The sequence below is a fragment of the Mustela erminea genome, chromosome 6, assembly GCF_009829155.1.
Source record: "Mustela erminea isolate mMusErm1 chromosome 6, mMusErm1.Pri, whole genome shotgun sequence".
NCBI lineage: Eukaryota > Metazoa > Chordata > Mammalia > Carnivora > Mustelidae > Mustela > Mustela erminea.
This window is the reverse complement of record NC_045619.1, coordinates 84,344,678-84,359,606: the sequence shown is the minus strand read 5'-3', so window position 1 is coordinate 84,359,606 and position 14,929 is coordinate 84,344,678. Positions and strand designations below refer to the sequence as shown.

Genomic DNA, 14,929 nt, shown 5'->3' with positions numbered 1-14,929 from the left:
CCTCCTGCTGGTGCTCTCTCTCTCTCTCAAATAAATAAATGAAATCTTAAAAAAAAGGAAAAGATTTAAAAGATGTTGTTAGAGGCAAAATTTCAGAATTCTCTATTGGATTTAATTTATTTCCTTCTCATTTCATCTCCTTCCTTTTCCCTTTTTACTTGTCGGACATCAGCAACAGAAGGGCTAATGGGAACTCCCAGAGCAGTGGCCCAATTGGCCTCCTGGGCTACAGGCATGAATGGCTGACCTTTCCTCTCCCAAGTGGCTCTTGCACCATTACTACCTCCGTCATTACTACATACTTTATGTCCAAGGCTGTCTCTCTGTTTCTGAGATTTCATTCGAAGCATGTCATGAGATCTTCATTCTGGTCCTTATTACCATTCCCCTACTCCTCCTTTCTCTATCTGCCAACCTTAATCTTGTCATCTTAGATTCACAATCGCAAATATTCCCCCCTTGAGTTGTGCTCTGCTTTCTCTGGCATTCTTTTCCATATTAATTAATTAATTAATTAATTCATCCATTCATTTTTTTTCAACTAATGTTTGTGGAGTGCTATAATATTTAGGCCCTGTACCAGGCATAAGATTTTGAACCCCTACCCCATTCCCACTGGAAACATGAATTTTGGCAGACATCTCTTTTATGTTATTATTTTTTTTAATTTAAAGATTTTTGTTTCTTTATTTGACAGAGAGAGAAAAAGGGAGAGAGGGTACACAAGCAGGAAGAATGGGAGAGGGAGGAGCAGGCTTCCCGCCGAGCAGGGAGCCTGATGTGGTGCCTGATCCCAGCACCCTGGGATCATGACCTGAGCCGAGGGCAGACGCTTAACAACTGAGCCACCCAGGTGACCCCAGACATCTCCTTTCAATCCCACAGTATTTATCTTTTCATTACAGTGGTCTCTAGTCTTTGAGGAAGGGGCTAAGCTGGAATCCAGGAAAAAGTCAACAGCTGCCCTATCCCTCTCAGTGGAGTACGTCTTGGGATAAGCTTTCCCCAGAGCCTGTGAAGGACCCCCTTTACCTCTTGGTTCTTGAGGCTGTAGATGATGGGGTTGACCATAGGGGTGAATACAGTGTAAAGGACAGAGAAAGCCTTTCGGAGCAAGGGGGCCATGTGGTCTGTTGGGGCTACATAGACCACAATGAGGGTGCCATAAAACACCCCGACCACGGTGAGGTGGGAGGAACAGGTGGAGAAGGCCTTCTGCCTACCATGGCCTGAAGGTATTTGCAGCACAGCCCTCAAGATGAAGGCATAAGATGCCACAATCAACAGAAAGGGGGCCAGCGTCAGAAAGCCTGAGATGCTCACTCCGGCTCCCCACATGACCCCCACATCCCCGCAGAACAGCCCTACAACGGGAGCAAAGTCGCAGAAGTAGTGGTCGATCTCCCTGTGGCCAGGGCAGAGGGGCAGAGGGGCTGCCAGGGCCAGAGTGAAGGCAGAGAAAGAAAAGCCACTGACCCAGGCTCCAGCAGCCAGGCAGCCACACAACCAGGTGCTCATCAGGGCGGGGTAGCGAAGCGGGTGGCAGATGGCCAGGTAACGGTCATAGGACATAGCAGACAGCAGGAGGCACTCAACGGCAGCCAGTGAGGCAAACACGTAGAACTGGATCAGACAGCTGGCCAGTGAGATGGTTTCCCTCCCCTCCAGGAAGCTCCACAACAGCTGAGGCACGATGTTGGAGGTATAGCCAATCTCCAGCAGGGAGAAGTGGCAGAGGAAGAAATACATGGGTGTGTGGAGTGTCCTACTGGAGGCCACAGCCAGCACGATGAGGGCGTTGCCCCCCACTGTCACCACATAAATGGCCAAAAAGAAAGCGAAGGGGAGGAAGCCCAGGTGTTGCAGTTCCCCAAAGCCGACCAGGATCAGCCAGGTGGTCTGGTTTTCTCTGTCACCACTGGACTGCTTCCTCATCTAGATCTGGGCCCAAGAGAGGAAGGTAACTTTAACCAAGATCCTATTGGGACCACACTCTAACCCTTGCTTATTCATTTATTCATCACAGCAACCATTAAAGGTAGACCTTATTGTCTCCTGTATACAGAGGAGAAACTGAGACCCAGTGAGACTAAGTCAGTTATTCAAGGCGATTATGATGGAGTCATGATATGAACCCACATTTACTTGACTCCAAAGCTCCTGCACTAGTCTGCTATCCTACGGAGATTTCCCAAATCCTTTGTGACTGGTAGAAATATTAGTATCAGAGAGCAGCATAGAACTTTTCCAGTCATCAATGAGCTATTTACTGACAATCTTGGCTGAGTATCAACAGCAGAACTACACCTGGTGAGGTCCTCTGGGGCAGGAGGGACTGCCCATCACTTGGTGGGCAGGTGGTCCTACTCCGAGGTCATGCACATTCCTGAAGCAGCCAGTCATCTCATGCTGTTTTTCCTTTCTAAGAAAATGAGACTTGGACATTCTGATGAGCAATCTGTATCATTTATTTCACAAAACGTGCAATATAGAAAGATCTGTATTAACTCAGATCCCACTTCCCTGGAAATCCACTCCTTTCCCTTGGACAAGTGGACTGGTGACCATGGGTAAATCCATTTTTAAACTATGCTCAGTCTCTAATCAGTTTGTTGGAAGCTGAGAATACTTTCTTTTTCTTGGTTCTCCTGCCCTATATTCTCTATGCTGGTCACATGGTCATTTTATCTCACCCAATGTGGATGATTTAGACATTTCTACCCTGTTATAGGATTCCTTCTCTTAATCATTACAGTACTATGCTAACACTAAACACATAGGAAGACCTCGATAAGTACTTGTGGAATGTACAAGTGAATTAGTTACAATAATTTTCCAATGGTAAATTGCCCCAGAAAAATTGCATCATCTGATAATGCTTGGGTGAGGGAAAGAGGCGTTTAGATGATTGCTAAAATGGAGAAGGAATCTCTGAGTCCTCCCCTAATTGAGGGAATATTGGAATTTTGTCACTCAGTTTGAGATGGAACCATGATTAAGGTTGGAGATGGAAGTCAAGTAGGGGTGTGTGTGTGTGTGTGTGTGTGTGTGTGTGTGTATGGTTGGGGGAAGAAACAGAAAGTCCATCGTGATAGTTTTCTCATATTTGAAGTTAAGAAAGATGATATTCCATAATAGCAAATGGCAGCGAGAACACAGGGTTTTTGTGTTCCTTCCCTGGTCCTACCTTTTCCTCTCATTTTGGGCTTCAATCATGCAGACACCATTTGGTCACATGGGGGATACAGACATAGAAGGAACAGAATACTTTCATATGTATTCGATACATATTTTATCTTTTTGTAGACTAGTGACTTCTTCTTCCTCTATTTTTTTTTGTTTTTGTTTTTTTTTAGAGAGGAAGAGAGAGAGAGAGCATGAGTAGGGTGAGGGATAGGGGGAAAGGGAGAGAGAGAATCTTTTTTTAAAAAAGATTTTTATTTATTTATTTCACAGAGAGAGATATCTACAAGTAGGTAGAGAGTCAGGCAGAGAGAGAGAGAGGGGGAAGCAGGCTTCCTGCTGAGCAAAGAGCCTGATGCGGGGCTCGATTCCAGGACCCTGAGACCATGACCTGAGCTGAAAGCAGAGGCTTAACCCACTGAGCCACCCAGGTGCCCAGAGAGAGAGAATCTTAAACAGATTTCCTGCTATACGTGGAGACTGACCTGGGACTTGATCTCAAGACCCTGAGATCATGACCTGAGCTGAAATCAAGAGTCAGAGGCTTAGCTAACTGAGCCACCAGGGCGCCCTTACTAGGGACTTCTTAAAGAGCCAGGGAGAGACTTGAAATGGAATAGACCTCAGGTTTACCAGAAAGATGGAGCAAAGGAAGAAGCTAGTAAAACTAACCAAACCTACCAACCAGCCAGTCAACTGACCAAAAATTTCTTAAGCCTCCTCAAGTCTCTGAGTCAATGCTTATGATAAAAAAATTACTGTTGCCATTGTTAACCAGTAAATTTGACCTTGGTCTCTGGTAAAATTCTTAAATAGATGCTTTATAAGAACATGTGGAAATCTCATAAGGAGACTTCGCCAGGAGCTATGTAATGTCAATTATAATGTCAAACCTCATATAAGGAGACATCACTAGGAGCTATACAAGGTTCATTATAATGTCAAACCTCACAATAAATTTGACCTTGGTCCCTGGTAAAATGCTTTATAAGAACACATGGAAATCTCATAAGAAGACATCACCAAGAGCTATATAATGCTAATTATAAGGTCAAATCTTACATAATGGCCCCTACTGGTAGTACTAATAATTTAGTAGATCAGGAGAAAAGAGTAGAAAAAGGACATAATTTTGGTAAAGTTTCATAGAAAAGATGATGACTGTGAGCTTAAAGATAACACTTTTAGTATGCCTACTATGGACCAAAATTATTCATCAATGACTCTGGAAATCTGGAGAAATATGTCTAGTGAAAAGGAGAAGGCTTTGTCTTCCTGTTTTCTTCACCTATTTTGGTAGTGACTTTGATAAAGAGCAAATATGCATGGCTTATCAAGCCTCAGATGATAGGAACAAAGTGGGGAAACCAATATCACAGGTGATAGAATTATAATCCAAAATAATCTTGTCTTTGAAAGGCTAGACTAGAAAGAAGATGAAATGTAACAGAAGCACATGTAAAATCTGCTTGTAGGCTTTCATAATCAGTTGAAAAGTAACCATTTATGTGAACATGACATGATATTTTTGTTGACTATTATGAATTAGGACTTCTGAACTGTGAAGTATGAGGAACATATGAAGAATGTAGAGATGTTTACTTTGGAAATGACAGAATAATGGGAGATTATGATAACTATTTTCAAGTATTGGAAGAATTCCTCTTGGTCCCCCCATCCCCGGACTTATTTATTTTATAGCTGGAAGTTAGTACCTTTTTTTTTTTTAAAGATTTTATTTATTTGTTTGACAGGCAGAGATTACAAGTAGGCTGAGAGGTAGGCAGAGAGAGAGGAGGAAGCAGGCTCCCTGCTGAGCAGAGAGCCCAATGTGGGGCTCGATCCCAGGACCCTGGGATCATGACCTGAGCCGAAGGCAGAGGCTTTAACCCACTGAGCCACCCAGGCGCCCCTGGAAGTTAGTACCTTTTGACCATCTTCATCCAGTTCCTACATTCCCCCACTCCAGCTGGAAGGATTCTTATGAAGAGGAACTAGAGTTAGCCCATAGATGCTCAGAAGGCAGAACATGGACCAAGGGATGGTGGTGGAGGAAAACCCACCTACCTGTGCTGGTTTCAAAGTGGTGATTCTTATGGGGTGACTACTGTTATTTATAGCATGATTTTTGGGTATTAAAGTAAGGCTCATTGGATAGGGTCAGAAGGGAGGAAATGAACTTTCTTCCTAGAGGCTCCAGAAGTTGGCAAATAATGGGTCCCATTCTTTGAAACCTACTGGAACAGACACAAGACATTTTAAAAATATGTCAAACTTTCTTCCAAATTTGTTTAGGATCTACGGTCAGAGGTGGTTCTCTCTGTTGTCAAAGAGTACTGTTGAGCCAGATGAACCCTAGATACTCAGATTCAGTGGAAAGGGAGCTTGATATGCTTTGGGCTTTGAGTCAACTCCTCTCCTGGTTGTCTTACCTCCAGACTAAATTCTTCTGCCAGTCGACAACTCTGTAGATTTTCTGCTTTTCTCTTATGAAGGCTCCATATTATTGGCTTCTCCCTGCTCCGTGGTTCTCACAGAAGACTGTTGTCCTTATCCTATATGTGTTTCTGTGGGCACTACTGCCTTTTCTTAGAGCAGGGCAGTCTCCTTCCTTTTGGGGGTTGAAGAGGAGCCTCCTTAGGGAGGAGCTGTATCTTGGAGCCACCTGGAGCAGCAGCTGCATCTATGTTTTGGTTCCAGGGGACTGTCCTGGTCCACGAGGGACCATATTCAGGTGTTTCACTCAAATCTAATGACCTCTTTCTTATGAGATAGGGAAACAGTGGAAAGATGTAAGAATAGCCACAATTAAGAGCAACATTTATCTAATATTTTATAATTCATAAAGTAAATATTATCTTATTTAGTGAATATTTGATTCTCAGAATGAACCCCATGGTGAAAAGTGAGTATGCTATGATTTGTTCTTGCAACATTGGAATGGATTATCTAGAGTTTGGCTTCTAATGGCTAGATTACCAGTCATTCTATTGTACCATGAATTAGGACCTGAGGTCTTGCTTTAATCTCTGAGCAGTGAGGAGGCAGGAGGAAACTGCTATATAATTTTGTAAATAATTTGTCCTCTTAGCTTGATAACTTAATATCTTGGATTAATATAAAACTACTATCTTGCCATCAAGATAGTGGCAGATACTAAATTCAGCTGAATGACATCTGTGAAGAAAGAACCTGTTGCAAAAATATAGCACTGAATTCCTTCCACATGAGGCCAGGAAGAAGACAGAACAGGGTCATGGCACAAGCTAGGTCTTTCCAGTAACAGTCTAGGATGGCCCTTCCTGGAAGAAACTGGACAGGTATCTTACCTGACAGTTGAAAAGTAGATTGGAAAAACTTGAATGAGGAAAAGTTGACCTGCAAGGAATTAATTAGCATATTCTCTTTGAGGGAGTCTTGAGAATAAAATATGTCTGCCTAGGTCTTGGGTTGTGTAAATAGCCTGAGGGATATGTCAGGAGAGAAAGAGAAGAATAAGAGTCTTTCTACCTAGAAATAAATATAGAGTTTATTGTTTTAGAATTTATGATAATTATGATAAAAATATCCAACGTGTACTTAAAATTTATTTTAATTTCAGCTCTTTTTCTGAAGTGTTATCTGTGAGTTGAAAGTGGAAATAAAGGATCTATATGCTGTTTTCTAGGTATTAGATTAAGATCTTGTGGGGCGCCTCGGTGGCTCAGTTGTTAAGCGGCTGCCTTCAGCTAGGGTCATGATCCCTTATGTTCTATCTCTCACTATGTCTCTCTCTGTCAAATAAATAAATAAAATCTTTAAAAAAAAGATTAAGATTTTGTATAAAAATGGGTCATAGTATTAGTTAATTCAAGAAATAAACACACATTGGAGCGCCTGGGTGGCTCAGTGGGTTAAAGCCTCTGCTTTCGGCTCAGATCACGATCCCAGAGTCCTGGGATCGAGCCCCATATCAGGTTCTCTGCTCAGCAGGGAGCCTGCTTCCCCCTCTCTCTCTGCCTGCTTCTCTGACTACTTGTGATCTCTGTCTGTCAAATAAATAAATAAAATCTTTTTGCCATTGGACATTCTTTCCTGCTTTGTCGAAGATTAGTTGACCATAGAGTTGAGGGTCTATTTCTGGGCTCTCTATTCTGTTCCATTGATCTATGTGTCTGTTTTTGTGCCAGTACCATGCTGTCTTGATGACGACAGCTTTGTAATAGAGCTTGAAGTCCGGAATTGTGATGCCACCAACGTTGGCTTTCTTTTTCAATATCCCTTTGGCTATTCGAGGTCTTTTCTGGTTCCATATAAATTTTAGCATTATTTGTTCCATTTCTTTGAAAAAGATGGATGGTACTTTGATAGGAATTGCATTAAATGTGTAGATTGCTTTAGGTAGCATAGACATTTTCACAATATTTATTCTTCCAATCCAGGAGCATGGAACATTTTTCCATTTCTTTGTGTCTTCCTCAATTTCTTTCATGAGTACTTTATAGTTTTCTGAGTATAGATTCTGTGTCTCTTTGGTTAGGTTTATTCCTAGGTATCTTATGGTTTTGGGTGCAATTGCAAATGGGATTGACTCCTTAATTTCTCTTTCTTCTGTCTTGCTGTTGGTGTAGAGAAATGCAACTGATTTCTGTGCATTGATTTTATATCCTGACACTTTACTGAATTCCTGTATAAGTTCTAGCAGTTTTGGAGTGGAGTCTTTTGGGTTTTCCACATATAGTATCATATCATCTGCGAAGAGTGATAATTTGACTTCTTCTTTGCCGATTTGGATGCCTTTAATTTCCTTTTGTTGTCTGATTGCTGAGGCTAGGACCTCTAGTACTATGTTGAATAGCAGTGGTGATAATGGACATCCCTGCCGTGTTCCTGACCTTAGCGGAAAAGCTTTCAGTTTTTCTCCATTGAGAATGATATTTGCGGTGGGTTTTTCATAGATGGCTTTGATGATATTGAGGTATGTGCCCTCTATCCCTACACTTTGAAGAGTTTTGATCAGGAAGGGATGCTGTACTTTGTCAAATGCTTTTTCAGCATCTATTGAGAGTATCATATGGTTCTTGTTCTTTCTTTTATTGATGTGTTGTATCACATTGACTGATTTGCGGATGTTGAACCAACCTTGCAGCCCTGGAATAAATCCCACTTGGTCGTGGTGAATAATCTTTTTAATGTACTGTTGAATCCTATTGGCTAGTATTTTGTTGAGTATTTTCGCATCTGTGTTCATCAAGGATATCGGTCTATAGCTCTCTTTTTTGGTGGGATCCTTGTCTGGTTTTAGGATCAAGGTGATGCTGGCCTCATAAAATGAGTTTGGAAGTTTTCCTTCCATTTCTATTTTTTGGAACAGTTTCAGGAGAATAGGAATTAGTTCTTCTTTAAATGTTTGGTAGAATTCCCCCGGGAAGCCGTCTGGCCCTGGGCTTTTGTTTGTTTGGAGATTTTTAATGACTGTTTCAATCTCCAAAAAGACAGCCTCTTCAATAAATGGTGCTGGGAAAATTGGACAGCCACATGCAGAAAAATGAAATTGGACCATTTCCTTACACCACACACAAAAATAGACTCAAAATGGATGAAGGACCTCAATGTGAGAAAGGAATCCATCAAAATCCCTGAGGAGAACACAGGCAGCAACCCCTTTGACCTCAACCGCAGCAACATCTTCCTAGGAACAACGCAAAAGGCAAGGGAAGCAAGGGCAAAAATGAACTATTGGGATTTCATCAAGATCAAAAGCTTTTGCACAGCAAAGGAAACAGTTAACAAAATCAAAAGACAACTGACAGAATGGGAGAAGATATTTGCAAATGACATATCAGATAAAGGACTAGTGTCCAGAATCTATAAAGAACTTAGCAGACTCAACACCCAAAGAACAAATAATCCAATCAAGAAATGGGCAGAGGACATGAACAGACATTTCTGCAAAGAAGACATCCAGATGGCCAACAAACACATGAAAAAGTGCTCCATATCACTCGGAATCAGGGAAATACAAATCAAAACCACAATGAGATATCACCTCACACCAGTCAGAATGGCTAAAATCAACAAGTCAGGAAATGACAGATGCTGGCAAGGATGCGGAGAAAGGGGAACCCTCCTACACTGTTGGTGGGAATGCAAGCTGGTGCAGCCACTCTGGAAAACAGCATGGAGGTTCCTCAAAATGTTGAAAATAGAACTGCCCTATGACCCAGCAATTGCACTATTGGGTATTTACCCTAAGGATACAAACGTAGTGATCCAAAGGGGCACATGCACCCGAATGTTTATAGCAGCAATGTCCACAATAGCCAAACTATGGAAAGAACCTAGATGTCCATCAACAGATGAATGGATCAAGAAGATGTGGTATATATACACAATGGAATACTATGCAGCCATCAAAAGAAATGAAATCTTGCCATTTGCGACAACATGGATGGAACTAGAGCGTATCATGCTTAGCGAAATAAGTCAAGCAGAGAAAGACAACTATCATATGATCTCCCTGATATGAGGAAGTGGTGATGCAACATGGGGGCTTAAGTGGGTAGGAGAAGAATAAATGAAACAAGATGGGATTGGGAGGGAGACAAACCATAAGTGACTTTTAATCTCACAAAACAAACTGAGGGTTGCTGGGGGGAGGGGGTTTGGGAGAAGGGGGTGGGATTATGGACATTGGGGAGGGTATGTGCTTTGGTGAGTGCTGTGAAGTGTGTAAACCTGGTGATTCACAGACCTGTACCCCTGGGGATAGAGTATTATGCCTCCATCAGAAAGGATGAATACCCAACTTTTGTAGCAACATGGACGGGACTGGAAGAGATTATGCTGAGTGAAATAAGTCAAGCAGAGAGAGTCAATTATCATATGGTTTCACTTATTTGTGGAGCATAACAAATAGCATGGAGGACATGGGGACTTAGAGTGGAGAAGGGAGTTGGGGGAAATTGGAAGCAGAGGTGAACCATGAGAGACTATGGACTCTGAAAAACAATCTGAGGGTTTTGAAGGGATGGGGGGTGGGAGGTTGGGGTACCAGGTGGTGGGTATTATAGAGGGCAGGGATTGCATGGAGCACGGGGTGTGGTGCAAAAATAATGAATACTGTTTTGCTGGAAATAAAAAAAAAAAAAAAAGAAAAGGAAAAAAAAAATAAAATCTTAAAAAAAAAAGAAGTAGATGCCAGTATTTATGACCTGTTAGCACCTGTTCTAGACTCCAGGTATACAGCAATGAACAAAATAAAAATTGGTTAGTAATCTATTTACAACTTTCAGTTACGCATGCCTTGATGATGAGTTCATATTACCTGATCAGACAGCCCCTTCACCCAGAGCCAGCTCTCCGGAGGGCAGAAATCCTGCTTGGGGAAAAATTCACCTTCATAGGACAAGATTCCCTTTTTTTTTTTTTTTTTTTTAGTCAGTTAGTTAGTTTATTTATTTATTATTTATGTGATCTCTATACACAACATGGGGCTTGAACTCATGACCCTAAGTTGGTTCCACCAACTGAGCCAGCCAGGTTTCCCTAGGACAAGATTCTTGTATCTTTCATCCCAACTCACTGATACAGCATCAGTTATAAGTGGAGAGGATGTAGTGAGGAGGATGTGGTACAATCACATAGCATATAATGAGAGAGACTCTTCACTGAATGGTCTGTATGTGTTAGGCACTCTGATCAGAGTTTTACAAAATTATCTCACTGACGCCTCATAAGAATTATGGGAGGTAATTATTATCATTATCTATAGTTTACATAGATCAGGAAACTGCACACAGAGAGGTCATGTATGTTGTGCAGGATCATACAGTTAGTAAGTAGCAGAGCCAGAATTTAGTACTGACATTTCATAGCATTGCCTTTGGATAACTGAAAAGATAGGAAAATATAAGAAAAAGAAGAAAACTGTGATGGGTTGGCCTGGAAACATGATTAAGCTAGACCATGAAGCGATCTTCAGATGCTTCCTCTCTCCTGACTAGAAGTATTGTGAAACAGACACACAGATGTACAGACATACATAAAATTACCCTAATTTGGTTCCTGCCGATTGCCCAAAGTTCATCCTGGAAAAAATATAAAGTGAATGTTACCCAACAATGGTCTCAGTCATTAACAAACAAAGTCTCAATAGAGCACTCTTAAGATAACTCACTGTGAGCACTGAAACTTCCTAGTGAACCCAGCACGATAAACTTGTTGCAAAATGTGCTTGCTTATACATAACTACATGAACTAGTATTCTCAATAAAGCTGTTAGTCAAGCCAATAAAATGTTGAAGAATATTTAATAAAGATAAAGTTTGGCTTTGGAATAATTGATCATCCTGCGTCACATTTCCTGAAGGTAAGTAGATAGCCAAGCCAGTTTTCTTTTTTTTTTTAAATTTATTTTTTATTTTCAGCATAGCAGTATTCATTATTTTTGCTCCACACCCAGTGCTCCATGCAATCCCTGCCCTCTATAATACCCACCACCTGGTACCCCAACCTCCCACCCCCCCACGCCTTTAAAACCTTCAGATTGTTTTTCAGAGTCCCTAGTCTCTCATGGTTCACCTCCCCTTCCTATTTCCCCCAACTCCCTTCTCCTCTCTATCTCCCCATGTCCTCCATGCTATTTGTTATGCTCCACAAATAAGTGAAACCATATGATAATTGACTCTCTCTGCTTGACTTATTTCACTCAGCATAATCTCTTCTAGTCCCGTCCATGTTGCTACAAAAGTTGGGTATTCATCCTTTCTGATGGAGACATAATACTCCATAGTGTATATGGACCACATCTTCCTTATCCATTCGTCCGTTGAAGGGTATCTTGGTTCTTTCCACAGTTTGGCGACCGTGGCCATTGCTGCTATAAACATTGGGGTACAGATCAGGCCAGTTGTCTTTTAAGATAGTTGGATCATGGCATTAAAAACATGAGAAGAGCACATACACATTAAAATAGCTCCATTATTTAAAAGCATATTTCCTTCTGGTTTTTATGCATTTTCCTTCCTAGTTTTATGCATGCTTTTTTTTTTTTAAAACATAGGTAACTATGTAACATATGTAACTTTAATCCTAATATTTTACCTAACACTTTGTTGTAAGTACTGAATATATCTCTACATTTAAAACATTCATGTAAGGCACCCATGTGGCTTGGTTGGTTAAGCGTCTGACTCTTGATTTGACACCATCTCAGGATTATGAGATTGAGCCCCACATTGGGCTCCACACTGGGTGTGGAGCTTGCTTAGGATTCTCTTTCTCTCCCTCTCCCTCTGCCCCTGCCCTGTGCTTGCACACACTCTCTCCCTCTCTCTAAAAAATTTTTAAAAAGTAAATGAATAAAAATTAAAAATTCATGTAATATTCATTATATAGGTGTGGCACAATTTTACTTAACCATTTTTTCATTGAAGCTTTGAGTTGGAAGGGACCCTAGACCATATATATTCCAACATTAAGTAGGAGGGTCATTTATTCTCTTTTTATATATTTCCACTGATAAGAAAACAATATATTTTGGGGTATCTCATTTATTCAACAAATATCATTACTGGATGGTCAGGAAGAGGATCTTTCCTCCCGCAGGTAACTATGGGGCAATAGGGAGGTGATAACTGCCACAAACGAGCTACATAGCTTATCGAACTGGCAGAGAAAGGAGTAAGGGAAGTTAATGGGGTGAGGGGGAATGTGAACTAGAATTTAAAGGGTAGCAAAGAGTTTAGAAAGTTAAAAAGGAGTGTCTTCGACTTCTGCCTGTGAAGGAGTGACTGGTACCAGCCCAGCTCTACTCAGGCAAACAATTACATAATGGACAAAAAATATGAAATACCTGTTTTCAACTATTGGAAAACGTACAGCACAAAACTCTCATCCCTGAGAGAAGGGAAACTGTAGAAGTGAGCCCTACCATTACTTTAGCTTTCTGCCTTCAAAACACTTTTGAGATCTGAGATCTAGGAAGGCAGAGCATGGTTACGTTGCTGAGTTGAAGAGACAAAAATTAGAGTTTGGGGAGCCAGAGATGGAATTGTGGGGTAGAAGAGGAGGGAGGTATGCAGAGAAAGAATTCTAGAAACCTGATAAGGATCCCCACACTGAGTATTTCTAGAAACTGTACATTGAGTAACTACTAGACTTTGTACAGGGTGGCAGACATTTGAGTTCTGATCAGCCAGAGTAGAGGAATCTCACTGAAAACTGGGAGCATTCCTTAGATATGTCAGAAAGACCATCCTTTAGGAATAGGGTCGAACTAGCTCAAGAATAAAAGCTAATCTCGACCTGCTATAACAAAGTTTAAAAACAGGGTTTGAGAAGATTAAACTGAACCTTAAGTATCTCTATTTTTAAAATTGAAATGTAGTTGACACACTGTTGCAATAGTTTCAGGTGCATAACATAGTGATTGGAGGGGCTGCTGGCTGACTCAGTGGGCAGGGCATCCGACTCTTGATCTCTTGGTTGTGAGTTCGAGCCCCACTTTGGGTGCTGGGATTACTTAAATAAATAAAACTTAAAAACAACAACAAAACTCGTAGTGATCAAACAATTCCATCTCTGCCTCTCCAAACTCTATACATTATGCCAATCTCACCACAAGTGTTGCTACCATCTGTCACCATATAATGCTATTCCAATACCATTGGCTATATTCCTTATGCTGTACCTTTTATCCAGTGACTTACTCGTTCCATAACTGGAAGCCTGCATCTCTCCCACCACTTCATCCACTTTGTCCATTCCCCCAGGCCTCTGGCTGCCACCAGTTTGTTCTCTGTATTTTGAGTCTGTTTCTTCTTTTTGTTTGTTTGTTTTTGAACTTCAAGTATCTTAACTCTCTATTAATACCAAGCCAAAACTTTTTACAAAAGATTTATTTGATTTATTCATTTTAGAGAGAGAGAGGAAGAGAGGAAGAGAAGGAGAGAGAGAAATGAGAGAGAGAGAGAGAGAGGGGAGAGAGAGAGTGTGAGAGAGAGCGAGCACGAGCGGGGGAGGGGCAGAGGGAGAGGATCTTAGGCAGACTCTGTGCTGAATGTGGGGCCCAATACGGGGTATGATCCCATGACCCAGAGATCATAACCTGAACCAAAATCAAGAGTCAGATGCCTAACTGACTGGGCTACCTAGGTGCTCCCCAAGCCAAAACTCTTAAAAGGAAGACAACAAAATTGAGACACTCAGTGACATAACATTCATAATATCCAGCATCCACTAAAACAATTAGTAGAAATTCAAAGATGCAGGGAAATGAGAACACTAAGGCAGAGAAAAATGAGGCAATAAAAAAAATACCAGCAATGTTGCAGAATAGGAAGCCCAGAACCTCCTTCCCCCATGGAGAAAAGAATTTAACAACAATATATGAACTAGTTGCCTTTGTGAGAAATCCAGAAACCAGGTAAGAGATGCCTAGTTGGGAATCTTCCTGTTAAATTTTTGGAAGTTCCATTTCTCTCTTCTGCTTCAGCTACTAAATGCCTGCCTTCCTCACCAGTCGATGGAATGACAAATCTGAAACAGTATAAACAGGGGAAGTCTAATGCTTTACTTCATTAGAACATGGGAGACTCAATGGGATAGGAGAGGCTGCTACTTCCAGGTTCAGAGTATGTAAAATATCCTGGTTCAGGGCACCTGGGTGGCTTGGTCAGTTGGGCATCTGCCTTCCACTCAGGTCATGATTCTGAAAGACCCTGGAGCCGCACCCAAGAATCAAACAGCACGCCTCCACTGGATG

General features: G+C 41.4%; 1 protein-coding gene across 1 annotated transcript; it reads right to left on the bottom strand.

The window, feature by feature from the left end:
* Positions 1 to 930: 930 nt before the first annotated feature.
* On the bottom strand, positions 931 to 1,935 carry LOC116593552 (olfactory receptor 11A1-like). The gene has a single exon (XM_032347847.1). The coding sequence runs from the start codon at positions 1,933 to 1,935 to the stop codon at positions 931 to 933; it is 1,005 nt and encodes a 334-aa protein (XP_032203738.1).
* Positions 1,936 to 14,929: the final 12,994 nt, after the last annotated feature.